At 44.8% G+C, this 26132-nt stretch overlaps 2 protein-coding genes across 3 annotated transcripts; both read left to right on the forward strand.

The window, feature by feature from the left end:
* The first annotated feature begins 11456 nt into the window (after positions 1-11456).
* RPP14 (ribonuclease P/MRP subunit p14) lies at positions 11457-19282 on the forward strand. Of its 2 annotated transcripts, none has more exons than XM_073350890.1 (5): positions 11457-11649; positions 12990-13074; positions 14524-14600; positions 18328-18406; positions 19196-19282. In XM_073350890.1, the coding sequence occupies exons 1-5, from the start codon at positions 11489-11491 to the stop codon at positions 19250-19252; spliced, it is 459 nt and encodes a 152-aa protein (XP_073206991.1). In that variant the 5' UTR covers positions 11457-11488; the 3' UTR covers positions 19253-19282. The 2 variants fall into 2 exon arrangements, with proteins under 2 accessions (XP_073206991.1, XP_073206992.1); XM_073350891.1 differs by lacking the exon at positions 11457-11649 and adding an exon at positions 12045-12891.
* A 17-nt stretch (positions 19283-19299) lies between these two features.
* Positions 19300-21538, forward strand: HTD2 (hydroxyacyl-thioester dehydratase type 2). The gene has a single exon (XM_073350889.1). It carries the CDS (start codon positions 19300-19302, stop codon positions 19813-19815), a length of 516 nt encoding a protein of 171 aa, XP_073206990.1. The 3' UTR covers positions 19816-21538.
* Positions 21539-26132: the final 4594 nt, after the last annotated feature.

The following is a 26132-nucleotide window of genomic DNA, read 5'->3' on the forward strand; positions in this document are numbered from 1 at the left end:
TTCCACGCTAGGGGTTGTACCGATGAAGTTCTCAGTAGAAAATCACCCCCCCGTAACTGCAGTAGCTCAATCAGTACAAGAATTGTGTGCACACCAGGCCTAAATCATAAACTTAGTTAACGCAAAAGTGACCCGTTTTTCTCCCATCCTGATAAAGTTCTAGCTCCCTTATGTGGATCAGTGCTTTGGTGCAGTGCAGTTTGTACTGAAGATCGCTTGTGAACAGTGCACTGCTCTGTACAGAGAATCTTTTATGCTTTATCGTTACAAAGTGAGAAGGGATCCACTACAAAATGTAGAAAACAGATTTTTTACCCCAGAATGAGGGACTAGAACTGTTCATCACTTTTCTGAGCATGTCCCAACTCCACCCCATCCCCAAATGAGTTCATGCTGCCCAAGGTTACTCCAGGTCGGAAATGTATTTGTGTTCACTTGCACTTCTTGTAAATTGAGATTACAGTCAAGCACAACCAATATTTAGTTTTCTAAACAATCTCTTCTGCCACAGCTGCAGAACTGTTAACATCTACAGTATATTGATACTGTAAACAAATGAATGGTTATCAGAACTACTGTCCCTTAAATCTGTGAGGTTAAAATCAACTGTTTTGGCCAAATCTGCATGTTATGAAAATTACATTTCCTCCCAAGTTGACACGGCCATTTTAACGATGTAAAGTGCCCTTTTTAACATGGAAACATCCCTGCAAATACTTGGTACGTAACATGGCTTGAGGCAGCTACAAGAAATTCACTGGGCACTGAAGGTTTAGGGTGCTGCAGTCTCATCTTCAATTTCATTTCAGGCTGTTGAGGACAAGAAATACTCGCTGGTTCTGGAATAAATCACCTCAGATACAGCTGAGTACAGATGGCTTTTCCTGAAGTTAAACTGCTCTTTCAGCTTCAGAAAGACAAATATTGAATGCTCCATGATAAATACACTGTGGGCAACAAAGGCAGAGATGCTCTTTTTCTTTTAAATGGGCTTAACTTTGATGCAGTATATCTCTGAATCCAACAGCAGAGTATTCTCAGTCCAGTTACTGTTGCTGGCACTAAGACAGGATTAAACCATCTATATAATACAGAGAACAGACCTTTGTTACCAAGTTTTACAGTCCTGTATCCTCGACATGGGAATTGTCTGTAGGCAGGGCAGCATTTAAATTGACAATGAACATCTGTATCTGAGAGATAATCTGATATGTAAAAACACACTGCCAGCCTCTCCTTTCAGAGCCAGTTTGGTCAGTAACTGAAAGCAGGCTCCTGTTTCTACTTCATCTCACAAATGTTTTACTTTATTTTTCAAGCAGAAATTAGTGGGATGTTAATTCAGCCATGGCTGAGCACCTATTATTGCAAAGGCTGGAGAAAAACTCTCTAAAAGCCTCTATTCCTAATTACAACTTTCCAATTTGCTCCAACTCACCTGCATTAGCTGAAGCTCCACAATCCATGGTTGTCTTAAGTATTTCACATTCAAATCTAAAGTTCATTCCAAAGCTCTCAGCTCAGCTGCTTTCTCTGTCATCTCAAAGGATTTTCTTCTACTGCTGTTGTTGGAGTTAGGAGGTCAGAGGTGGGGTTGAAGAATGGATGCCCATAGTATTTATTCCTTGGTAATTATTATTTATAACCAAGCAAGTGGGAGAGTAGTGTCCAACAAAAAGAAATAACACATTCAAAATGATTACCCTGCTTGGCTGGTGTGAGCCACACACCTATCATCGGTTACATTTCACACCGATGTTTGCTGCAGCTCCCCCTTGCCCTGCAGTCAGATTCAGTTTTTGTTTTCTTATCCTACCATTTTAAAGCTTTGTTAATGTCATCAAAGAAACCAACTGTTGTCAACTTCAAGCATCCAAGTAAATAACAATGAGAAAAATTTCATATTACATGCTTTGATCATTCCAAAGTTCTCAGGTTTTCCCATGGGATTTAATGCTACTCCTAAATGAGGTTACCATTTGTACTGCAGTAAGAATCCTCATTAATTGAATCTTGTAACACTGGTGAATTCAGGGATTTGCATCATTATGTAATATGTATCTTTGCCCCAGGAAATTAAGACAATCAGTTTAGTCATAGGAAGGATGCACTCCATTCTCTGGAGAAACTCCAAGTAGGTCAGGCTGTGGGGCCAGCAGCCCGTTCTGTACTGCCAAGCATGGAATCAATGACTTTTGTTGCGTCCTTCCCACATTAGGTATTTTCTTATGTTCAAACATTTGCCTGCATGAAGAGCTGCATTCTGCTCTCTTGGGCTGAACTGGCAGGGATGAATGAGAACAGTACCTAGCCCAAAAACTGTGCTAACAGGCTTCTATTTCAGTTTTATATGCAAGGACTACAGCTCATGTAACGTAAGAGGGTTGCCTCTTCTATTGGGCGAGAGTTCTATTGGGCACGAATTACATCATCGAAAGCATATTTTTCTGCCCACTTACCAAAATAATTCACATTTCAAATACAGCTTTAGCAGAATTAATTTAGTTTAAAAAAGGGCAACAGAATGACCTGGCGTTAATATCCAGCAGCCCAAGGGAATAGCAATCAAGCAATTAGTGAGAATTATGGGCCAGGTTCTGAGAAATCTTCAGGCTTTCCAGAAAAAGGATGCCTCTTAATACTATAAACCTCCTACTATTGGGAGCCTACGTGCTAGCTAGCTAGAGCCCTCCTTCCCAGGTTATTCCTGTGACAAGCAGGATGGGAATGGCATGGGGTTGTTGGGGGAGGAATTATGTGGATCTGGTTCAGGATACACATGCATTGAGATGCCCCAAATGGTCTGTGTGCCAGTCCTTAAGCCCATGTCTCAGAGCACTCCTCAGTGGCTCCACTTGAAGGACTGGTGTAATAGCCTCCTTAGGTCTCAGTGGAGCCAGGATCAGGGCAAAAAAAGCTTGGTTTGTCTGACCCTCTTTGACCATGGCTGTTTGGAGGTGTATTTAGATACAGCCCTTTGCCTTCAAAATAACCCTAAGTGCCCATAAAAAGGGGATTGCAGGGTTCTGCATTAATCATCTTGAAGGCACCATATCCAATCTGTTCAGATTACAACTAAAATATAGCCAGCCGTAAGTATCCTTAGTTAACAATTCTAGTGCAGATGTGTGAGCCAGACTGGAATCCAAGCTCGTCTCTGTAATTACATTGGCTCTGCAAAAACAACAGGAGGCAAAAAGTAGCAACATCTTAGTTTAGGCAATACAGTCAGCAGGCAGGCCTCTATCCCAGTGGAACACAGCTGTCATGGAGGTACATTGATCAAAATTTGGTCTTTGATGTAGTTGGGGCTTGATCCATTAATTGCTTGAAAATTAGGATGAAGGTCTTAAACTGGCATCAAGAGCTATCTGGGAGCTAATGGAGGGACTTGAGAAGAAATGCACGGATCACTGTAGCCAGTCCTCATCTGGGAGGAAGTTGCCTAATAAGCTGGGGGTAAAAGGAGGCATTTTCAGATGTTGATGCTTTCTGGCCATCCAAGCTCAGTGAGGAGTCAGACAGGACCCCAAAGCTTCATCCCACTCTGGTGAATGGGGCCTGTGTGCCTTCTGTGGAAGGTGGAAACAACATCTCGGTCATTTCGTTAAAGGGTTTCTCCTTTCCAACCAGCATCAGTTCAGTCTTGCCTGGCTTGAGCATGAAGATTGCTCTTAATCCAAGAGCTGATTGCTTCTAGGTATTCTGACATTTTAGTAGTGAAGATGGTTACATCAGAATAGAACTGTGTTTTAAACAGTCCTCTAAGCCCTGGTCTACACTAGGAGTTTAGGTCGAATTTAGCAGCGTTAAATCGATGTAAACCTGCACCCGTCCAGACGATGAAGCCCTTTTTTCGACTTAAAGGGCTCTTAAAATTGATTTCCTTAATCCACTTCTGACAAGTAGATTAGTGCTTAAATCGGCCTTGCCGGATCAAATTTGGGGTACTGTGGACGCAATTAGATGGTATTGGCCTCCAGGAGCTATCCCAGAGTGCTTTATTGTGACCGCTCTGGACAGCACTCTCAACTCAGATGCGCTGGCCAGGTAGACAGGAAAAGGCCAGCAAACTTTTGAATTTCAATTTCCTGTTTGCATGGTCACCTGCAGTTTGCCACGCTGGCCAGAGCTCATCAGCAGAGGTGACCATGATGGAGTCCCAGAATCACAAAAGAGCTCCAGTATGGACCGAATGGGAGGTACGGGCTCTGATCGCTGTATGGAGAGAGGAATCCGTGCTATCAGAACTCCGTTCCAGTTTTCCAAATGCCAAAACATTTGTCAAAATCTCCCAAGGCATGAAGGACAGAGGCCATAACAGGGACTGAAGCAATGCCGTGTGAAACTTAAGGAGCTGAGGCAAGCCTACCAGAGAGGCAAACGGCCGCTCTGGGTCAGAGCCCCAAACATGCCGCTTCTATGATGAGCTGCATGCCATTTTAGGGGGTTCAGCCACCACTACCCCAGCCGGGTTGTTTGACTTCTTCAATGGAGATGGAGGCAACACAGAAGCAGGTTTTGGGGACAAGGAAGATAGCTCACAGCAAGCAAGCGGAGAAACCGGTTTTCCCGACAGCCAGGAACTGTTTCTCACCCTGGACCTGGAGGCAGGCCCCCGCCCCCGGATCCACCCAAGGCTGCCTCCTGGACCTGCCAAGTGGAGAAGGGACCTCCTGGTGAGTGTACCTTTTAAAATACTATACATGGTTTAAAAGCAAGCATGTTTAATGATTAATTTGCCCTGGCATTTGCGGCTCTCCTGGATGTACTCCCAAAGCCTTTGCAAAAGGTTTCTGGGGAGGGCAGCCTTATTCCACCCACCATGGTAGAACACTTTACCACACCAGGCCAGTAGCACATACTCGGGAATCATTGTAGAACAAAGCATTGCAGTATATGTTTGCTGGCATTCAAACAACATCCATTCTTTATCTCTCTGTGTTATCCTCAGGAGAGTGATATCATTCATGGTCACCTGGTGAAATAGGGTGCTTTTCTTAAGGGGACATTCAGAGGTGCCCGTTCCTGCTGGGCTGTTTGCCTGTGGCTGAACAGAAATGTTCCCCGTTGTTAGCCATGGGGGGGAGGGGGAGGCAAAATGCGACCTTGGAACGAAAGCACATGTGCTGTGTATGTAATGTTAACAGCGAGGTTTACCGTGAAAGAGTGTAGCCATTGTTCTAGAAAATGTCTTTTTAACACCAGCTGCATGTGTTTTAATGATCACAGGATCTTCTCCTTCCCAGAGGCTAGTGAAGATTAGAAGGCAAAAAAAACGCACTTGTGATGAAATGTTCTCGGAGCTCATGCTGTCCTCCCACACTGACATAGCACAGACGAATGCGTGGAGGCAGACAATGTCAGAGTGCAGGAAAGCACAAAATGACCGGGAGGAGAGGTGGCGGGCTGAAGAGAGGGCTGAAGCTCAAATGTGGCGGAAGCGTGATGAGAGGAGGCAGGATTCAATGCTGAGGCTGCTGGAGGATCAAACCAATATGCTCCAGCGTATGGTTGAGCTGCAGGAAAGGCAGCAGGAGCACAGACTGCTGCTATAGCCCCTGTGTAACCAACCGCCCTCCTCCCCAAGTTCCATAGCCTCCTCACCCAGATGCCCAAGAATGCGGTTGGGGGGTCTCCGGCCACTCCACCCCAGAGGATTGCCCAAGCAACAGAAGGCTGGCATTCAATAAGTTTTAAACTTTTAAAGTGCTGTGTGGCCTTGTCCTTCCCTCCTCCACCACCCCTCCTGGTGCTTCTCTCCTCCACTACCCCTCCTGGGCTACCTTGGTAGTTATCCCCCTATTTGTGTGATGAATGAATAAAGAAGGCATGAATGTGAAGCAACAACGACTTTACTGCCTCTGCAAGCGGTGATCGAAGGGAGGAGGGGAGGGTGGTTAGCTTACAGGGAAGTAGAGTGAACCAAGGGGCGGTGGGTTTCATCATGGACAAACAAACAAACAGAACTTTCACACCATAGCCTGTCCAGTCATGAAACTGGTTTTCAAAGCTTCTCTGATGCGTACCGCGCCCTCCTGTGCTCTTCTAACCGCCCTGGTGTCTGGCTGTGCGAAACCAGCAGCCAGGCGATTTGCCTCAACCTCCCACCCCGCCATAAACGTCTCCCCCTTACTCTCACAGATATTGTGGAACGCACAGCAAGCAGTAATAACAGTGGGAATACTGGTTTCGCGGAGGTCTAACTGAGTCAGTAAACTGCGCCAACGCGCTTTTAAACATCCAAATGCATATTCTACCACCATTCTGCACTTGCTCAGCCTGTAGTTGAACAGCTCCTGACTACTGCCCCTGTGTATGGCTTCATGAGCCATGGCATTAAGGGGTAGGCTGGGTCCCCAAGGATACATATAGGCATTTCAACATCCCCAACGGTTATTTTCTGGTCTGGGAATAAAGTCCCTTCTTGCAGCTTTTGAAACAGACCAGAGTTCCTGAAGATGCAAGCGTCATGTACCTTTCCCGGCCATCCCACGTTGATGTTGGTGAAACTTCCCTTGTGATCCACCCGTGCTTTCAGCACTATTGAAAAGTACCCCTTGCGGTTTATGTACTCGGCGGCTTGGTGCTCCGGTGCCAAGATAGGGATATGGGTTCCGTCTATGGCCCCACCACAGTTAGGGAATCCCATTGAAGCAAAGCCATCCACTATGACCTGCACATTTCTCAGGGTCACTACCCTCGATATCAGCAGATCTTTGATTGCATTGGCTACTTGCATCACAGCAGCCCCCACAGTAGATTTGCCCACTCCAAATTGATTCCCGATTGACCGGTAGCTGTCTGGTGTTGCAAGCTTCCACAGGGCTATTGCCACTCGCTTCTCAACTATGAGGGCTGCTCTCATCTTGGTATTCTTGCGCCTCAGGGCAGGGGAAAGCAAGTCACAAAGTCCCATGAAAGTGCCCTTATGCATGCGGAAGTTTCGCAACCACTGGGAATCATCCCAGACCCGCAACGCTATGCGGTCCCACCAGTCTGTGCTTGTTTCCTGAGCCCAGAATCAGCGTTCCACCGCATGAACCTGCCCCATTAGCACCATGATGCCCACATTGCCAGGGTCCCTTCTTTGAGAGAAGTCTGCGTCCATGTCCTCATCACTCACATCACCATGCTGACGTCGCCTACTCGCCCAGTATCGCTTTGCCAGATTCTGGTGCTGCATATACTGCTGGATAATGTGCGTGTTGTTTAATGTGCTCCTAATTGCCAAAGTGATCTGAGCAGGCTCCATGCTTGCTGTGGTATGGCGTCTGCACAGAAAAAAGGCGCAGAACTATTGTCTGCCGTTGCCCTGACGGAGGGAGGGACGACTGACGACATGGCTTACAGGGATGGCTTACACAGAATTAAAATCAACAAAGAGGGTGGCTTTGTGAGAAACTGAATGGACCCCTCAAGGATAGAACTCAAAACTGGGTTTAGCAGGCCGTTGATTTCACAGAGGGAAGGAGGGAGGGAGGAAAAAATGAATACAAAACAATTCTGGTCTATTTCTTGTTTTGAGCCACTTCATCTATCTTTATACATCTTGCTGGCAGCAGACTGTGCAGTACGACCGCTAGCCGTCGTCATCTCCTGGGTGCTCGGCAGAAGACGGTGCAGTATGACAACTAGCCATCATCTTCTGCTGGCTGGAGGTTAAAAGACAGTGTACTGCTGGTAGGACTGAATCGCCATGAGACGAAACAAGGGAAAATGACCTGGCTGAGTCACTCTCATGTTTGCCCAGGCGCCCGATTAAAAGAGCACCGAGGACTACGTCGCTGACGGCTACCAGTCATACTGCACCGTCTGCTGCCAAAAGGCAATTAACTGCTGTTGTGTAGCAATGCAGTACCACGTCTGCCAGCACCCAGGAGACATACGGTGAAGTTAGCTGAGCGGGCTCCATGCTTGCTGTGGTATGGCGTCTGCACAGGTAACTCAAGAAAAAAGGCACAAAATGATTGCCCTTGCTTTCACGGAGGGAGGGAGGGAGGGAACGGGGGTCTGATGATATGTACCCAGAACCACCCGCGACAATGTTTTAGCCCCATCAGGCACGGGGATTTCTACCCAGAATTCAAATGGGCGGCAGAGACTGCAGGAACTGTGGGATAGCCACCCACAGTGCAACGCTCCAGAAGTCAACGGCTGCCTCAGTACTGTGGACACACTCCGCCGACTACATGCACTTAGAGCACTTGTGTGGGGACACACACAATCAACTGTATAAAACTGACTTCTATAAATTCAACCTAATTTCGTAGTGTAGACATACCAAGTCTTTAAAAACCTTATCTACAGCTGGCAAGAGCAGTGGTGCTGGCCAGTAGTGGACCCCTTGTCTTTCCAGTTTCCATGCCAATCTGGATATCCTCAGACTATCACCAGCACTGTCTGCTCCACTGAGAGGGAGGGCACATTTGGGTCTTTACCTGCTGTCTGTTTAGAGGTGTTATATGCAGAGGTTTAGTGGGACTACAGCAATAGCGTAGACGGAAAAGTAATTTCAGGAAAGCATGCATGTCTTTTTAGCTGTTTTCAATGTAATGTGGTAGCTGGGAATGAGGAGATTCTAGCTCTGTGTGACCACCCAGCTCTCCCCAGACAACCACCACGTACTCCGCACACCCATGCTTTGGCAACTACTGTTTTAGACTGAAGGCAGAGATACAAACAGCAAAGGGATTCAGTGGTGAAAATCTTACCCACACTAACACAGCTAGTATGCTGTTACGTTCTTCCATGCACAAAGAGCAACCGTGACCTTGGCTAAAGGACTTTTGTTAGATTAACACAAACAAGAAAAGTTAGAGACTCAAGGCTCCATGAGATAGCACTGTGTGTGTCTCCACTGAACCAGCAGGAGCCACTGAGAACAAAATGGCTGCTGTCTCAGCACAGTTCTCAACAAATTTAAAGATGCAGAACACTGTTTCTTTACTATGGGCATCCATTTCATTCACCACACATACAGAGTTAGTATTCTCCTGCAAGTCTTCCTTTCATACACAGTTCTTTCCATATGACATAATGATATAAGCAGTACTTTTCTGATGTTCCAGACATTTAAGATTCTCAACAATTTTTATAACCATCTAGGCAATGTGATAAACCCGAAGGAATAAAAAATCCTAAAGTCTCAATCCAGAAAGTTTCTCCTCTTACCACATTTCTTACATATTCTTAAATTTTCTAGTTTGAGACTTTAGGTATTTTTAGTCCTTCAGGTCTGTCAGGGTTCCCTCCCCACTCTGAACTCTAGGGTACAGATGTGGAGACCCGCATGAAAGACCCCCTACGCTTATTTCTACCAGCTTAGGTTAAAAACTTCCCCAAGACACGAATTCTTCCTTGTCCTTGGAACAGTATCGCTGCCACCACCAAGTGAGTTAGACAAAGATTTAGGAAAAGGACCACTTGGAGTTCCTGTTTCCCCAAAATATGCCCCCAAGGCCCCTCACCCTCTTTCCTGGGGAGGCTTGAGAGTAAAGGTGAGTACAGACCAGATCCTTGGGTTTTTAGGACACTAAAAACCCAATCAGATTCTTAAAAACAGAACATTTATTATAAAGAAAAAAAAAAGTAAAAGAAACACCTCTGTAAAATCAGGATGGAAGATAATTTTACAGGGTAATAAGATTTAAAACACAGAGGATTCCCCTCTAGGCAAAACTTTAAAGTTACAAAAAAACAACAACCAGGAATAAACCTTCCTCTTAGCATAGGGAAAATTCACAAGCTAAAACAAAAGATACTCTAACACATTTTCTTGCTATTACTTACTATTTCTGTAATTTTATATGTATCATTCAGTAGGAGCTGGATTACTTGCTTGGTCTCTCTCTTTGTCTCCGGAGAGAACAACAAAAGCACAAACAAAAACCCTCCACCCCCACAGATTTGAAAGTATCTTCTTTCCCCATTGGTCCTTCTGTTCAGGTGTCAACTAGGTTAATGGCACTGATTAACCCTTTACAGGTAAAGGAGGGATTTTATGCTACTCTTAGTTGTATGTTTATGACAAGGTCTATCATATTGCCTAGATGGTTATAAAAATTAAGAGAATCTTAAATCTGCCTGCGTCTGCTATACACTTACAAATGTTGATAAAATTTTGTTACAGAAGATGAGATCACATGAGCTGCATAAACTCTGGCACTGTCACGTTTTGTAGAAGAACTCCCACAAGCTTTTCAGAGCAGCAGAATTTTCTAAATTAATGTGTGGTCCTAGTCTGAGAAGTGGCTGTGAGAAGGTGCCATGTTTGCTTAGCTGATTTGCTCCAGGTACATATTTAGACACAGCTGCTGACTTTAAGAACTAAACTAACATTTTGCAGCTTTTTTTTTTTCCTCTGGTCAGCCCTGCAAAGCCAAACATGCTCATAGGGAGCAATCTGTATTCCTTTTATGTATCTTCAGCAGAGGAGTTTACTAATATTTAGTCAGTCCTATCTGTGTAACTCCACTGAAAGCACTGAGTTAGCACAAGTGATTCAGATGGCATCATATAAAGACATGATGTGGGTTTGTACAGGGCCTAATTTGGGACCTTTATTACAGGTAATGTATGAGAAGCAGAGGGAGCGGCTGGGTTCTCAGATACCAGATTGAATCTGCAAGAACTAAATATCTCTGCCTGTACATTGAGCACATCTGTTCAGAAATCTGGAGACAGAGCACCGTATGCCATTTATATGGTTACTTTTCAGAACAGAATCAGACTTTACTTCTTGCAACTCTCCTGAAGTTCACGCTAGTTTCTTACTGTCCTTTGTATTATGCACCAGATCCACAAACTCCAAGATGCGCTTTTGTCCGGAATGTAGATGTGACAGGAATGGAGTTTGTTAAAACAGCCACTCCAGAAACAGCCAGCAGTTGTATGACAGAAACAGGGTTAAGTACTATAGGAAGTCTTCGCTTCAGGGTACAAAGTTATTTGTGACTCTGTGACCGTGACCTTTTTGGGGCAAAAAATCTCTGCATTTATCTTATATGCATTTGGGTAGCAGAGTAGGATACTATGTGTGACAAGCATTTGTTCCCCACATCAGATGCTTCAGCTAGCGCCTCATTTATTTCCTTTATCTACCCAAAGGAAGTTCATAATAGTTAAGTAATGAGAACGTTTAGTCCTTATCCACACAGTGTTCGGAACAATGCTAGCTCCAGCCCTGATCAGAATGGCTGATGCTAGCGGTGCTCTAACACTGTGTGCTGACTCTAGACCCGATTTTCTCCCCTTAAAAATGGTGCTTTTTCCCTCTGCAGGCTGGGTTCTTTTAGGCCTGATTTTTCAGAAATGCTGAGCCTACATTTAAACTGGCATTAAGTCTTTGTCTTCATAATAGCTCTCTTTGCTCAGCACACAAGATCCTGCTCCGCAGCCGGTCAAAGGGCTCCCAGGAGGAGCGGGACGGTGGCAGTTGAGGCAGGGTAGATGCGGGGCGGGTGGGCGGCAGGACCAGGTTTTCAGCATGAGGAGCCAAGACACGGGCACTGAGCTGTGTGCACAGGAGGGCACGGGCCGCAGCAGCGGACCGGAGGCGAGAAAAGTCCCGTCCCCGGCAGCTGCCCAACGCCTCCCCTGCCCTCGCGCCCCCTTTCCGAACAAGAGGGAGCAGTTGCAGGTGCCGAGGTGAGGCGCCCCGAGAGGCGAAGAACCGGGGGGAGGCGACTCCTGAGGCCTGGCGGTGGAGGCAGGAAGCGGGGGTTGATTTTCTCTCGCCCGGCTCCTGTTTCTCCCTGGGTGTATTTTCGACCCCGCGCCCTTCCTCCGAAATGTCCCTCTGCTCTGCGCCGGCCCTGAGCCCGGGCTCCTCTCTCTTCCCGCCTCCGCCGGTCCCAGAGCCGCCATTTTGTGCCCGCGCCCCCGGCGCCGCGCTGTCCAGTCACTTAGCAGCCCTGGACCCCGGCCCGCCTCGCAGGCAGCCGCCCCGGGCCGGGCCGGGCCGGGCCGCGAGCTCCGCCTCTCCCCGGGGAGCCGTGCACAGGGCGCCCCACCGCGGCGGGGTCGGATCCCCATGGCAACGCGGCGGCCTGAGGGGGAGGGAGCCCAGCAACCGTGACCAGGCCCCCGCGGCGCGCGGCTGGGCAGCATCGCGCACGCGCAGAGCCGAGTCGACCCCTCCCGCCGGGCGCGCCCCGAGCTGCGACAGTAACAAAGGTGCCGCCCCTGCTACTCCCCGGAAGCCCCAACGTAGCGCCCAGCCCCCTCTCCGGCTTCGCACTGGCCCCGCTGGGCCGCCGTAGGGGGTGGGCCGTGTGGCTGGCTCTTATTGGCCACGAGGAGGAGGAGCTGCTCGCTGATTGGTCGGTGGGGCTTCTCCCCTCAGAAAGCGGGCGAGGAGGGCAGCGTGTGGGTTTGGGCACGCTGGAAGCGCGGGGACGGTTCGGTTCGGTTCTCACCCACCCTGTCGGCCAGGCCTTGCGAGGGCGGCGAGCGCCTTTGTAGCGCGCTCCCAGGCCGGCCCGCGCTGCGCATGCGCAGAGCTCGCAGCCCCGGCGCGCGGCGGACGGGCCCCGTTGGCGCGGAGCCCGCCGCGCCAGGAGCTGCGCCCGCCGCTGGCTGCAGGGGGAGGCTCCGGCGCCGGCGGGACCCGCTGGGCTCCGGGGCCCGCGGACAGCCCGCAGGGTAACGGGCGCTCACCGCTCTGGCGGGCTCGCGGGTCCGGGCCGCTCCCGGAGCCTGCCTGGCCTGTCTCCGGGGCCAGCCGCAAGCCTTCGCCGCCGCCGCTCCACGGCCTGCGCGGTCTCCCCTCCCGGGTCCGCGCGTGGCTCGCATGGCCCAGCTCGGGGGCGGGAGGGCGGCCGCGCCCGCGGCGTTTGAAAGAACCGTGTTCAAGAACGCTTCTGAGCACCACTACGTGAAGGTTTGCTTGTAAGTTCGGCTCCCCCCCCCCATTTTTGACCACAACGTCCCTTTTGAGGTGCATGGACTTGAATAATCAGGCTTCGTGTGAACGTTGTTCGTTTCAGAGAATTTCAAGAAGGTGGAGTTAGATTGAACGCTGCTCATTTCAAGCAACTTATCCTTTCAGCACTGAAGGACTTGCATGGGGAGGTACGGGATCACTGACTGTGTGCCTGACGATTGCGCTTTTCTGAATTCCTTGTAAATATAACTTCATGGATTTTTGTTTGTTTGTTTGTTTAGGGGCCAGAAGCAACCATTAAGAGAATCTAGTTTCTAGTCTAAGCGCCTGCATAATAATGGCCAAAGAACTTCCTCTAATAATTTATGCATCGAGCCCATACCTCTGGTTTGAGTTGAGCGTCTCTCTCAACTTGAAGACTGCACATGATGGAGAATCACTAAATAAATAGTGCTGACTTTTAAAAAACCATTATCTCAAATGGAACGTCTAGGAGAAAGTGCTGGTGAATGGCAGAGGCTGATATTTCTTCACCTTAACACCTTGTTCTTTATTTACTATGCTATGATTACATTTAAAAAAAAAATCCGTAGACTTCAGGCTGCTTTTAACAATGGTAGTAAATGTTACAGTTCTTCTGTTTCAGTAGGCAAATATATGAAAATCCCATCTTCACAGCAGTTCTGATGTGTATTCAAAGTTTTCTGAACCCTGAGGTTTCTTGTGCTGCATGCATGATTCATCTGACCTAAAATTAATTTTAGCAGGGCAAAGAATTTTGACTAATTGACTTCTTAGTGTGGAAGCTGTTTCACCCCGAATTGCAAACTAGTGATTCTGGAAGATCTCTGAAGCTAAATGGTCAGGCTGGGTCAGTATGTGGATGGGGCCCCTCAAAAGATAACCAAGATTCTCTAGGTTTGTGGTCTAATGAGTGATTCCAGCTCATCCTTTAGAAAACATAATTTAGTGAATAGTATTATCCAAATTAGAATTACTAATAGAAAGTCAGAGCTGAAACTAAGCAGAAAGGAGGCTTGGTTCATGGGACATAAAGGGAAAGGAAGAAACCATTTAAAATTATTTCCCTCCTGCTCCCTCAGAGCCCTTCTCTCTCTGCTTTCTGCTGTTTCATAGACTTTGGCTTTTAAGTTCAAGAAACTGAAGTAGGAGCCTTAATGTACCTCCTATCAGCCTGGATGCTGCTTTCAGTGCTATTTGACACTCACTGATCTGGGTGTGAAAACAGCCATTTTCCTTTAAGTCCTGGTATCCCTGTTCCTGCTGCAATGGAGCTTCAAAGGGAAAACAGCAGGAGGGAATATGGCCTGCTGGACTGGAACTCAAGAGGTCCTAGGTTTTATTCCTGGCTCTGCCACTGATTTGCTGGGTGAGGTGGGGCAAGTCCTATCACCTCTTTGAGTTTTGCCAGCTGTAAAATGGTGATGATGATTTTTGCTTCCTTTGTAAAGTGCTTTGAGATCTGTGAATGAAAAGGGCCATAAAAGAGCTGGATATTACAAAGTTGCTCTAATAATAAGAATTTTAGCTGGAGAACATGGAAATCATATGTTCATAAATTGCTGTTAAAGCCGTGAATAATATTGATTTAACAGTAGTGCCCTATTGGTGCATAGGTTGGTGCAGCCTTGCCTGTTGATGTCTTAACATATGAGGAAAAGACCCTGTCTGCAATACTAAGAGTTTCTAGCAGGTAAGAGACACTGATTGCATATACAGTACTCGCAAGTACCAACCTGGAATTGTATAAGATGTGTAAATAACCTTTAATTTGAAAATAACTCGCTTACAACTTCTGACAGTTTCCTATCAAAATAAGGGAGAAAATAATAGCTGTGATTTCTTAGAAATGCAGGGCTGGAAGGGACCTTGGAAATCCTTCAAATCCAGCCCTGCGCCGAGGCAGGACCAAGTAAACCTAGACCATCCCTGACAGGTGTTTGTCCAACTTGTTCTTAAAAATCTCCAGTGATGGAGATTCCACCACCTTCCTTGGAAGCCTGTTCCAGTGCTTAACCACCCTTCTAGTTTAGAAAGTTATTTCTGATATCTAACCTAAATCTTTCTTGCAGCAGATTAAGCTCATCACTATTACTTCTACCTTCAGTAGATAGGGAGAACAGTCGCTCACTGTCCTCTTTATAACAGCCCTTAACATAGTTGATTGTTATCAGGTCTCCCTTCAGTCTTTTTTTTTCCCCCCCAATACTAAACATGCCTGTTTAATGTTTCCTCGTGGGTCAGATTTTCTGAGCCTGTTTGTCTGTTGCATTCTTTGACAGGATAACAAGCCTTGTAGATAGTGGGGAAGCGGTAGATGTGATATATCTTGACTTCATTAAGGCTTTTGATACTGTCTTGCATGACCTTCTCTTAAACAAATTAGGGAAATACAACCTAGATGGAAGGGCATATTGAGTGGGGCCTCGTAGGGATCAGTTCTGGATCCAGTTCTGTTCAGTATCTTCATCAGTGATTTAGATGATGGCATAGAGAGTACGCTTATAAAGTTTGTAGACAATACTAAATTGGGAGGAGTTGCAAGTGCTTTGGAGGATAGGATTAAAATTCAAAATGATCTGGAGAAGCAATCTGAAGTAAATAGGATGAAATTCAATAAGGACAAATGCAAAGTACTCCACTTCGGAAGAAACGATCAGTGGCGCACATACAAAATGGGAAATGACTGCCTAGGAAGGAGTACTGCAGAAAGGGATCTGAAGGTCATAGTGGATCACAAGCTAAATGAGAGTCAACAGTATAACGCTGTTGCAAAAAAGCAACCATCATTCTGGGATGTATTAGCAGGAGTATGGTAAGCAAGACACAAGAAGTAATTCTTCCACTCTACTCCGTGCTGATTAGGGCCTCAACTGGAGTATTGTCCAATTCTGGGTGCCACATTTCAGGAAAGATGTGGACAAATTGGAGAAAGTCCAGAGAAAAGCAACAAAAGTGATAAGTGTAGAAAAACATGACCTGTGAGGGAAGATTGAAAAAATGTTTAGGCTGGAGAAGAGAAGACTGAGAGGGGACACAATAAGTTTTCAAGTATGTAAACAGTTGTTACAAGGAGGAGGGAGGAAAAATTGTTCTCCATCATTAGAGATTTTTAAGAGCAGCTTAGACAAACACCTGTCAGGGATGGTCTTAGATCAGGGATTCTCAAACTGTGGGTTGGGACCCCATTTTAATGGCGGTCACCAAGGCTGGTGTTGGCCCTGGGCCCAAGCCCCACCGCCCAGAGCTTCAGCTTTGGCCCCCCCAGCCTGGGGCAGCGGGACTTGGGTGGGCTCAGACTTCAGTCCCTCCCCTTCTGGGGTCATGTAGTAATTCTTATTGTCGGAAGGGGGTCACAATGCAATGAAGTTTGAGAACCACTATCTTAGATAATACTTAGTCCTGCCATGGGTGCGGGGAACTGGACTAGGTGGCCTCTCGAGGTCCCTTCCTGTCCTACGATTCTATGATTCTTGTGTGTTTCTGGGATGTATGTGAATGCTGCTTAGTGATCACTCAGGAGTTTTTTGGGTTTTTTTCCCCCTAATTGTGCTTGAATTTCAAGAGATACCTAGGGGGGCACATGGCCCAGGATTGGTAGAAGCTTCAGCCTTCACTGATATAAGACAATCCATTGCTGAAAGAGGGACCTTTCACTCTCAGTTATCAAGTGGCTGCTTAAAAGTCTGGAGGAGGACACTTTATAGCCTTATTGGCCTCTAGAGAGTCTGTACTGTACTCTTTTACTGCCCTCATCACCATGGTATCTGAGTGCCTTCCAGGAGTGCATTAAATGACATGGTTTATTCTCTCTCTCTCATCCTCTCCTTGGGGAAAATTATGTGTCTAGCATAGTGTCTTTTGTTGTGGATTTTAGAATGTACACGCGGCTACATGTTAGAGAAAGCAGGTTGAATAATGTGCCTGGCACCTGGCGTGGAAGATAATTAGTTGTGGAGCAAAACTGTAAATGATTCATCTCCATTTCAAAAAGCTATGTGAAATGCCTTTTTAAGGTGTGAAATCGAGTAACTGGCCTTTTAGAGCAGTCTTTACATCCCTGTTATCTTTCAATGTTAATACTGTGAGGTCTGCCTAATTTAGGTCTTGCTCAGGGGTGTGAATAAACACCCTCCTGAGCGCAGCAAGTTGCAGTGCTGTAAAGCGCCAGTGTAAACAATGCCCTGGTGCTGGGAGCTATGCCCCTCGTTGAGGTGGGGTTTTTTAGGGCGCTGCGACCACACAAGGCAGCGAGGGGTGTAGCTCCCAGCGCTGGTACAGCGTCTACACTGGCACTTTACAGTGCTGCGGTTGCTGTGCTTGGGTGTGTTTTTTCACAGCCCTGAGCAAGGAAGTTGCAGTGCTGTAAATTGCCAGTGTAGACAAGCCATAAGAAAAATAATAGAGCACTGGGAATCAAAAGAGCAGTAAAAAGGCAGACTAATAAACCACCTCAAACACAACGAATTTCCATTGGCATTTGTGGGTTTCAACTATTTTCTGACTCTGACCTTAAAAATGTGACAGGTCCAGAATAGTTAAGGTGACACTGGTCTAAAAAGTGACACAGATGTGTAAACCTCACAACGTCTTGACACATCTTCTTGTGTGTAGTCCTGTCTGCTGCATTTAGTTACAAAAGTGAGTGTTCAGTACTAGTTGCATTGGCTCTGCAGATGTAAGTTAGAGTGACTTGGAGAGTGTTACTTGTGCATCAACAGAACTGGTTCCTGCTGTGGTTAATCAGCTGACAGCAGTTGGATTGCTCAGGTGGCACTGAAGGGAAAATTGGGCCCACAGAATCTCTTACTGATGACCATGCATGACCTAGAAAGAACCCAGCTTGACTTTGCTAGGCTGAGTATGCAGGGCTGGAGGTTAAAGACTAAAACATCTTTTTACTTAAATTGAGCAAACTTGATGTGTACTCAATGAGACGATAAACATGGATCCATATATATGGTTCCTGTCTTAAAACATAAAATGACCAGGTGTGGATGATGCAGTACTCAAACCGGTGTCTGTTATCCCTTGCTGTGGGAAAAGGTCAGGAGCAGTTGGGAGATTAGGGAACTAAAGATGAATGGAAGCTATTGGGGGTGGGGAAGGGAAGGAGATTAGAGGAACGGGAAGAGGGGTTCAGGAAACAGGCCCAGAAAAAAAGGGTTTGACAAGGGCAAAACCCATGAGCATTGATTGTATTAAATACTCCAAACCATCGATAAGACAAACTACACTGAAGGGTAATTGTGTCACAAACTTGTCACCAGAGCCCACTGATGAAATTACCAGCTGTTAAGTGCAGTTGAGAGTTCATTATTCCTTCTGTTTAGGGGATTTCTATTTAAACTGTGTACACAGCAGGAAAACCTTTGAGTCATGTGAATCCTAATAATATATTTAATTTTGTCATTCTTTAGTGGCCTTGTCAAGCTGTGGAGTGCTCTAACACTGCTGGGCTCCTACCAGAACAGGAAGTGTGCTTTTAGAGTGATACAGGTAAAGTCCTGGGGAACTCTGGGACCTGCCCCTGAATGTTGATGCTCTTTAGGGTTACTCGGCCTACTCAAGTACACAAAACCTCTTAATAGAGACATGGTTTACTTGTGTAAAAACTGATCAGTTTTTAGAATTAAATACCCTTAAAGATAGGTGTGAAACAGATTGGTGAGAGATTAAATCAGTCTGTTTTATAATTACTGACATTCAGTCAACTTAAATTGTCATGTCCATGTCTCTCTTTATATTGTATGGTGCTTGTAACAATCACCTGTTGTCATATCTGGGGTTGTCTGAGAGGAAGTAGATGCTGGGAATCCTCTTTCCTTCTGGGGGCCCACATAGATCCGATCTTGTAAAACTAGACTCTTGTGTCTGAATTTCATCACTTTATATATTTACTACAATGAGGTCAGGTCTGATCTCATTAACAGATTTTTGAGGAAACTAATTTCCATGACAGTTTGTCTTTGGCCCACATCTGGATGAAACTTGTATTGTTTTTCCCCCACTGTCAGTCACCCACTTGAAACCCCATTGTACTTGAACTCCAGAGCCCAATGCTTGTTCCTTTTGAAATGCTTCACTTCATTCTGCCATGTAACTTTCAGTAACCTGAGTCTGGGAGCTGGAATTGGTCTCCAAGGGGATAGTTGAATAACATGGTTGGCTTAAGTTGCTCTAATTTTGCTTTGTGGGTTTTTTTTGTTGTTGTTGTTTTTATCTTGTCTGCTGGAAACTGTTTGGTATGTGTGATGTTTTCATAATGCGTCTCTTTTTTCTCACCAGACCTCTCCATTTCTCCTTGCGTTATCTGGGAACAGTAGAGAACTCGTATTGGATTGAATACACAGGAGACAAGGTTGGGCTGTAAGAAGCAGAAGTTGCTCAAGATGTTGGCAGTACTCAGACCTAGAATTTTTGGTGGAGATTTCAAAAGAACCATCCTAACAAAACCAAACATTGCCAGCTCATTGCGTAAATCTCTCTCTCTTCAGTATTTACATATACAAGTTGGAGACAAGGCTGAACTTACTAAAGCCTTCACACAGAAGGATGTTGTTTGTTTTGCTGACTTAACTGGGGACACAAACCCATTGCATTTGAATGAAGACTATGCAAAGGAAACTAGGTTTGGGAGAACAATTGTACATGGAGTTTTGATCAACGGACTTATTTCTGCAGTTATAGGTACTAAAATGCCTGGCTATGGTTGTGTGTTTCTTTCTCAGGAAATTCACTTCCCAGCTCCCTTGTACATTGGAGAAGAAGTCTTAGCTGCAGCAGAAGTGAAGAGACTGAAAAGATCTGTTGCATACATTTCAGTATCATGTACTGTTAGGGAAAGTGAAAAGATTGTTATGGAAGGGATGGTGAAAGTCATGGTGTCGGAAGGTCAGCGCTCCTGATTGCATGGTGCTTTATTCTTTAGTAAAATTCAGAAATATGTGGGGGGGTTACATTTATGATACCTCAGACCTTGGTAAGAGGAGGTCACAGCTTGCTGTCAATTTTGAGAGCTACTCTGCCTTGTAGATAAGAGATGTAAAACATCACTTTTGATGGCTTTTAAGGACACATGAAGATCAATATGATCCATACTTAACTTACATCTATTACTATCATGTGCAGCCAAGCCTATTCTCTTTCCTAGCTCAACTTTTTGTCACCAAAATAAACACTACTGTTTACTGGAACCTTTTAAAAAGGAACGTTTACATCACGTAATGTTCTGGAGTTGGTCAAGAGACTCCTGTCACCTGACTAGTAAACATTGAGCCAAGATATTAGTCACAGATAAATGAATAGAGTATTCTCTTGGTTCCTTTTTACCAGTGCACAGTATGTGCCACTTTTCACATATCTAATATGTTGAGTTTTGAACTCTTACTTGGTTTGAGGTTCTAGGTATATCAAAGGGCAACATCTCCCACCCCCTTTCTTATATGAATTCAGTTAATTGAAGTCCAAGGGACTATGTGAGTGAATAAAGCAAGCAGAATTTGGTTGATATTAACACATGCACATGTCATCTTCTCCCCTGACTTACAAGAATAAAAAGCTTTTTATTCAAACGCTGCCTTTATTAGGGAGCTCTGATGTTTCTTTCATAAATTAATGCCTTGTTCCATTTAATTTTTAAGCGAAAGGACTCATTTGATTTAAGGCTATCATTATGCCCTACAAAAATAGTCTGTGTAAAGGTCTTGGGTAACATCTGACTACTGCGGAACTACAAACTAAATGTCATGGTGCAACCTGTCACAGATATAGGAACTCTTAAAACTAGATTATAGGGAACTTTACATACGTGTGGCTACACTTGGTGGCTTTATGAGCTAAACCCTTTATAGTCCAGAATTGCTTATTGCTTTGGAAAGAGGATAGCTAGAAGGAAGTGTTCTTTCAGACAACACACAGAGCCAAATGTGCAGGAGAGACAGAGTCCTAGTTTGAGCAGATCAGAATAAATGAGGTGGCTGCTGTAAACCTTAAATTTACTTGGCAAGGTACTTTTCTGGCCCCTGGTACCATAGTGTTTGAGCAGCCTCTTAAATTTCAAGGAACCAAGACCTGTGAGGTAGGGAAGTGCTATTATCCCCATTTTTCAGATGGGGAAGTAAGGCCCAAAGATAGTAGGGGACAGATTTTTTTAAAGGTATTTAGACATTTAAAGCTGCAGGTAGGCACCTAGTGGGGTTTTCCATGGTGCCTAGGTACCTATCTGCATCTTTTGATGTGTAATACCTTTAAAAAAACTGGCTGTGATGTGCAAAAGGTCACATGGGACATTTGCAGGGAATTAGCCTGGGACTTTGGAGACCCCAGATTTAACACCCTAACACTGGGCTGTCCTACTTAGCTAAGTCTGACGCCATTCTCAGAGCTGCAGAAATCACAGCAATGTAAGCTAGAGCAATGTGCTGTGGATCTGATGGCAGAGTTTGGCTCATAACATACTCTGTGGATATAATGGATAGTCAAAGTACACTAGGTTGACTTCTGGTTTAGTACTGGACTTCCTTTTCTCTCTTAGACTCATTCCAGGTCTGTATATGATATCTATATATACTAAATCTCTAGGCATGCTTACATTAAGAATGGTTTCAGAGTAACAGCCGTGTTAGTCTGTATTCGCAAAAAGAAAAGGAGTACTTGTGGCACCTTAGAGACTAACTAATTTATTTGACCATGAGCTTTCGTGAGCTACAGCTCACTTCATCGGATGCCAATGAAGTGAGCTGTAGCTCACGAAAGCTCATGCTCAAATAAATTGGTTAGTCTCTAAGGTGCCACAAGTACTCCTTTTCTTTTTACATTAAGAATGATACATTGTGAATAACATAACTGCTAGCCAGAGCTGAGGGGAGAGACGAACAAAGCAAACATCCATTCTTGGGCTTTGGACTCCGTGTGAGCTTGTTGGACCAAGGGAACAACAACTGCCAGAACCAAGAGCTTTCTACTGACCAAGCCTACGTCCCACTGTACAAATCTGGGGTCTGTCATCTTGAGCGTAGCAGCTGTCTTCTGTGAGGATGTGGCAACCTTTAGACTTGTCCCATAAAGGGCTTTGTAGATCAAAATTACAGTAGATTTTTTTTAAGCACAATAATAGGTCAATCTAGCTTTCCAAGCTGAAGCAAATCTTTGATCTACGCTTCTGAGTTTTAAATCTAAAACTCAGAAGAATGGTCATGTTTAAACAGCACAGTTCTGTGTTCAAATGGCAATAGACTGAAAAATTGGTGACTGCAAAATGTGGTAGTTTAAGGACAGCAAGAACCCTTAATGGACATCTGGTTCTTTTAAAAGTTTTTAAAGGCATCCAAGACCTTTTAAACTGCACCCTACAGACAATATTTTGAACAAGGTAAAAGTAAGAGGTAGCTGCACAATCAGAGACTATATAAGATGAAATAAGAAGTAAAATAAGTGTTTGTTTGTGGGCAAGTGTTGTCAGTTTAATTTCTTGACTTTTAAGCAGATCTCTGTATCAACTGCTGTTGATACAACTAAAAAGAAAATGGCAGGAAGCAGGGTCCCTAGAAGGAAGACTTTTTCACTGTTCAGCAGCTAGAGAAAAAGCAGATATGTTGGCTGTGAAACTTGCTGCTGAGTTAATAGTGTAAAGAAGTCAAATCTCAAACCCCACTGATTATTCTCTTATGATAGCTCAGACTTTTTAAAACTTCTCTATAACACACTTTTATTTTTGTATTGTGACAGATTGTCATCTCTGGTGATCTGTTTGAAAACAAGAGACAAATTAAAAAGAGAAGAGGGCTCATCAACCAGCTGGTAGTTCTTCCTGTGTGCTACACCCAAGCAATAATTAGCACTCTACATCAGCATTGTTTTGCATCAGATCCTTTTAATAGCTCTTTCAGCTTCTGGGTAGGGCTCATATACATAAGCATATTCTGAGACTGCTTAAAATAAAATTGATAGCTGATAATGTTGACATTGAAGCTTGTAACTGATGCTGTAGCATACCATCACATTCAGCTCCTCTAACTCCTTTCATCATGGTGGTCTTGCTTCAGAGCTTACGGGAATCTGAGGGCACCGACAACAATTACAACTCACCGTCTCTGCTGTGGAGAAGAGCTTAAAAATTAGGCTTTCAACAATAATACCTTAAAAACCTAACTTTTAAGTGTAGCCCAAGGCTTACTTATTTCAATCATACAAATAAGCTGTGCTTACTAGGGTTGGTCTATACTTAAAAGTTAGTTCAACATAGTTACAGCAGTCAGGGTGTGTGAAAATGCACGCCCTTGACTGACAGAGCTATGTCAACCGAACCCTCAGTGTAAATGCAGCTATGTTGATGGAAGAACACTTTTGCTGATGTAGCTGACTTTGTTCAGAGAGGTGATGTTCCTAAACGCATGGAAAAAACCCTTCCATTGGTGTAGGCTGCATTTACGCTATGGGGTTATGACACCTTAATGACATGGACATAGCTACGCCAATGTAGTCTCTGTAGTATAGATACAGACTATGCTCTGGAAAACCAGTGCAGACTAAAAATCATTTATATTATGGGCTTGTTGGGAGGAAATACTGCCAGAGCTCCAAGGCCTTTAAAAGTAAATGAAATCCAGATTAATTACAGTACATATGGGGAGGCCTTAAAGAACTCCCAACAGGAGAATACAGAGAAAGCACTACTTTCATTGTTGCGTTACCTGACACCAGAGACGCTGAAAGAATTCTGGTGGTAGCTCCAGACAGAAGTCGGATCTACAAAGGCTTCTGATAGTCCCAGACCTCCGCTAGGCAATACTGTTGCTATGGAAAGAATTTACGGTAATTCAGACAGACGTCACACGTAAGGCTATGTTCTGCAAAAGTGGAAGATCTGTACAATTGAGGGTCCTGTGTTATTTCAAAGATGTTCTTTTGGCAAACAAACAAACTGGGGAAAATCAAACTAAACAACTGATGGCAAAGTTGAGTTCAAATTGGCTCTTTCATTCCTTATGGAGTAGCTGTATGAAGTCTTGTGTTTTAAAAAAAGTTGCCTGTTTTTCTCTGTCATTGAGACCATAACTTCTGTGACAGCTCAATGTGCAAATGCTCTAATTTTCTTATGGCCCTGTGAGTGAATCATTATTAAACGTCCATATAATCCAACGTAGTGCCAGACCGTTTGTATTCCCTTAATCAGTGTTTGTACTTTGGCAAAGTGATTTATTTCTGACAAATACTGACTTATCATCTTATTTCTCAGGTAGGTGGATAATGACATGTATCAGGATCACAGAATAACAGGACTGGAAGGGACCTCAAGAGGTCACCTAGTTCAGTCCCCTGCACTAGTGGCAGGACTAAGTATTATCTACAGCATCCTTGACAGGTGTTTGTCTCACCTGCTCTTAAACTCCAATGATGGAGATTCCACCACCTCCCTGGGCCATTTATTCCAGTGCTGAACCACCCTGACAGGTCGGAAGTTTTTCCTAATGTCCAACCTAAACCTCCCTTGCTGCAGTTTAAGCCCATTGCTTCTTGTCCTGTCCTCAGGGGTTAAGAATAAAAAATTTTCTTCCTCCTCCTCCTTGTAACAACCTTTTACATAGTTGAAAACTGTTATGTCCCCTCTCAGTCTTCTCTTTTCCAGACTAAACAAACCCAGTTTTTTCAATCTTCCCTTACAGTCCTGTTCTCTGGACCTTCAATAATTTTTGTCGCTCTTCTCTGGACTCTCTCCAATTTGTCCACATCCTTCCTGAAATGTGGTGCCCAGAACTGGACACAATACTCCAGTTGAGGCCTAATCAGCACAGAGTAGAGCAAAAGAATTACTTCTCGTGTCTTGCTTACAACACTCCTGCTAATACATCTCAGAAGGATGTTTGCTTTCTTTGAGGTCCACATCTACTAATGTTTTACTCCACATGCTCATTACACTCATTCTATAACAGTGAAATTCATCTCTGTGCAGAGGGACAGAACAAGACCTGTGCACGTCTAAGCCTTGTTTTTAAGGTCTTATGTGGGACTCAAGTGGTGCATAGGTCTTGGCCTGACCAGCTGCATAGGACTGAATTTACTGTATATGCATAAAGAGATCTTCCTCTGAGTATATTAGAGATGTTCAATAATTTTATTCTTTCCTACTTCTGACTCTATGTTCCTCTACCATGCTCACCCATGCCAAAAAATACCCCAACACATCCCAAAGTAGTGGATGAGCTGTTTTGATAGTGGATTCATGAGAGCTCCTGGACCGTTCCCCCCTCCCCCCTCAAGAATTCAGATGACTTGTGTGTAAACATTACTGTTATCCTCTAGCCATGATTATTTCACCTATTTCAGTGACAAGTAAACACCAATGGCAAAGGACAACTGCTATAAGTTTAACCCGCAGCCGTGCTGAGGGGAAGGATGCTGATACGCACTGCGTGATTAATTAGCAGGATTTCCTCACATGATCGACTTCATCACTTCCAGTTGGTATTGCTGCAATAGGCTATTTCCCAAATGTCCTCACTACCTTTGCCCTTTGTAACTTTGTATATAGTGCTGATCACAATCAGCCTCTATGCTAAGCTGAGGAGAGTAAATTATTGGTCTAGAGATGGGGTTTGAAGGTATTAATAAGTAAAATGCATATTGTCTTACAAAAGCTAATTGTAAACAAACAAATGACACTCAATGGTGGAATCTGTCTATTAGAACTGGAGGGAGGTGGGTTAGGGAAGGTATCAATAGAGGGCCTGTTTGTCTTCAGCCTTGTTTCTTGCCGATTGTCCATAGTGTTTAGGTAGCCTTTTACACCCATGTCATGCAGGTATAAATGACTAGGCAAGGTGCAAAGTAGTGGAGAATCAGGTCCTTAAGGTTTTCTCTATCAGAGATTAATTTATGTTGCTAAACATTGTTTGCTCATCCTAAATTGATTGAAATGTGCCTTGGGTCCAGACCCACCAAGTCTTTGGTTGGTTACTAGTGGTGCTAAGCAAGGTTTCAAACAGATTAGGCTTTTGGGGAGTAAAAAAACAACTGAGCCTGAAGCATTCTAGCCTCCATTGCTTCTTTGCCGGCATGATTAGCGATGCTGCCATGAACCTTTAAAAATTACCTACCAGCACTGGTGCAATGGAGAGTGTCAGGAGAAGAACTATCAGCCCTTCTCCTCAGCTGGTGAATTTTATATAGTTTGCTGGCCAAAAGTCCTCCGTCCCTGCCCATTATGCTATCTATGCCTTCCATA

Source organism: Lepidochelys kempii, chromosome 7, assembly GCF_965140265.1.
Source record: "Lepidochelys kempii isolate rLepKem1 chromosome 7, rLepKem1.hap2, whole genome shotgun sequence".
Taxonomy (NCBI): Eukaryota; Metazoa; Chordata; order Testudines; family Cheloniidae; genus Lepidochelys; species Lepidochelys kempii.

Excerpts from the sequence above, each read along its gene's own strand:
- HTD2 (XM_073350889.1), top strand. The coding sequence starts at position 19,300 with ATGTTGGCAGTACTCAGACCTAGAATTTTTGGTGGAGATTTCAAAAGA.
- RPP14 (XM_073350890.1), top strand. The coding sequence starts at position 11,489 with ATGAGGAGCCAAGACACGGGCACTGAGCTGTGTGCACAGGAGGGCACG. Across the intron at positions 11,650-12,989 it reads GAGCAGTTGCAGGTGCCGAG|AGAATTTCAAGAAGGTGGAG; the intron begins GTGAGGCGCCCC and ends TGTTCGTTTCAG. Across the intron at positions 14,601-18,327 it reads ATACTAAGAGTTTCTAGCAG|TGGCCTTGTCAAGCTGTGGA; the intron begins GTAAGAGACACT and ends GTCATTCTTTAG.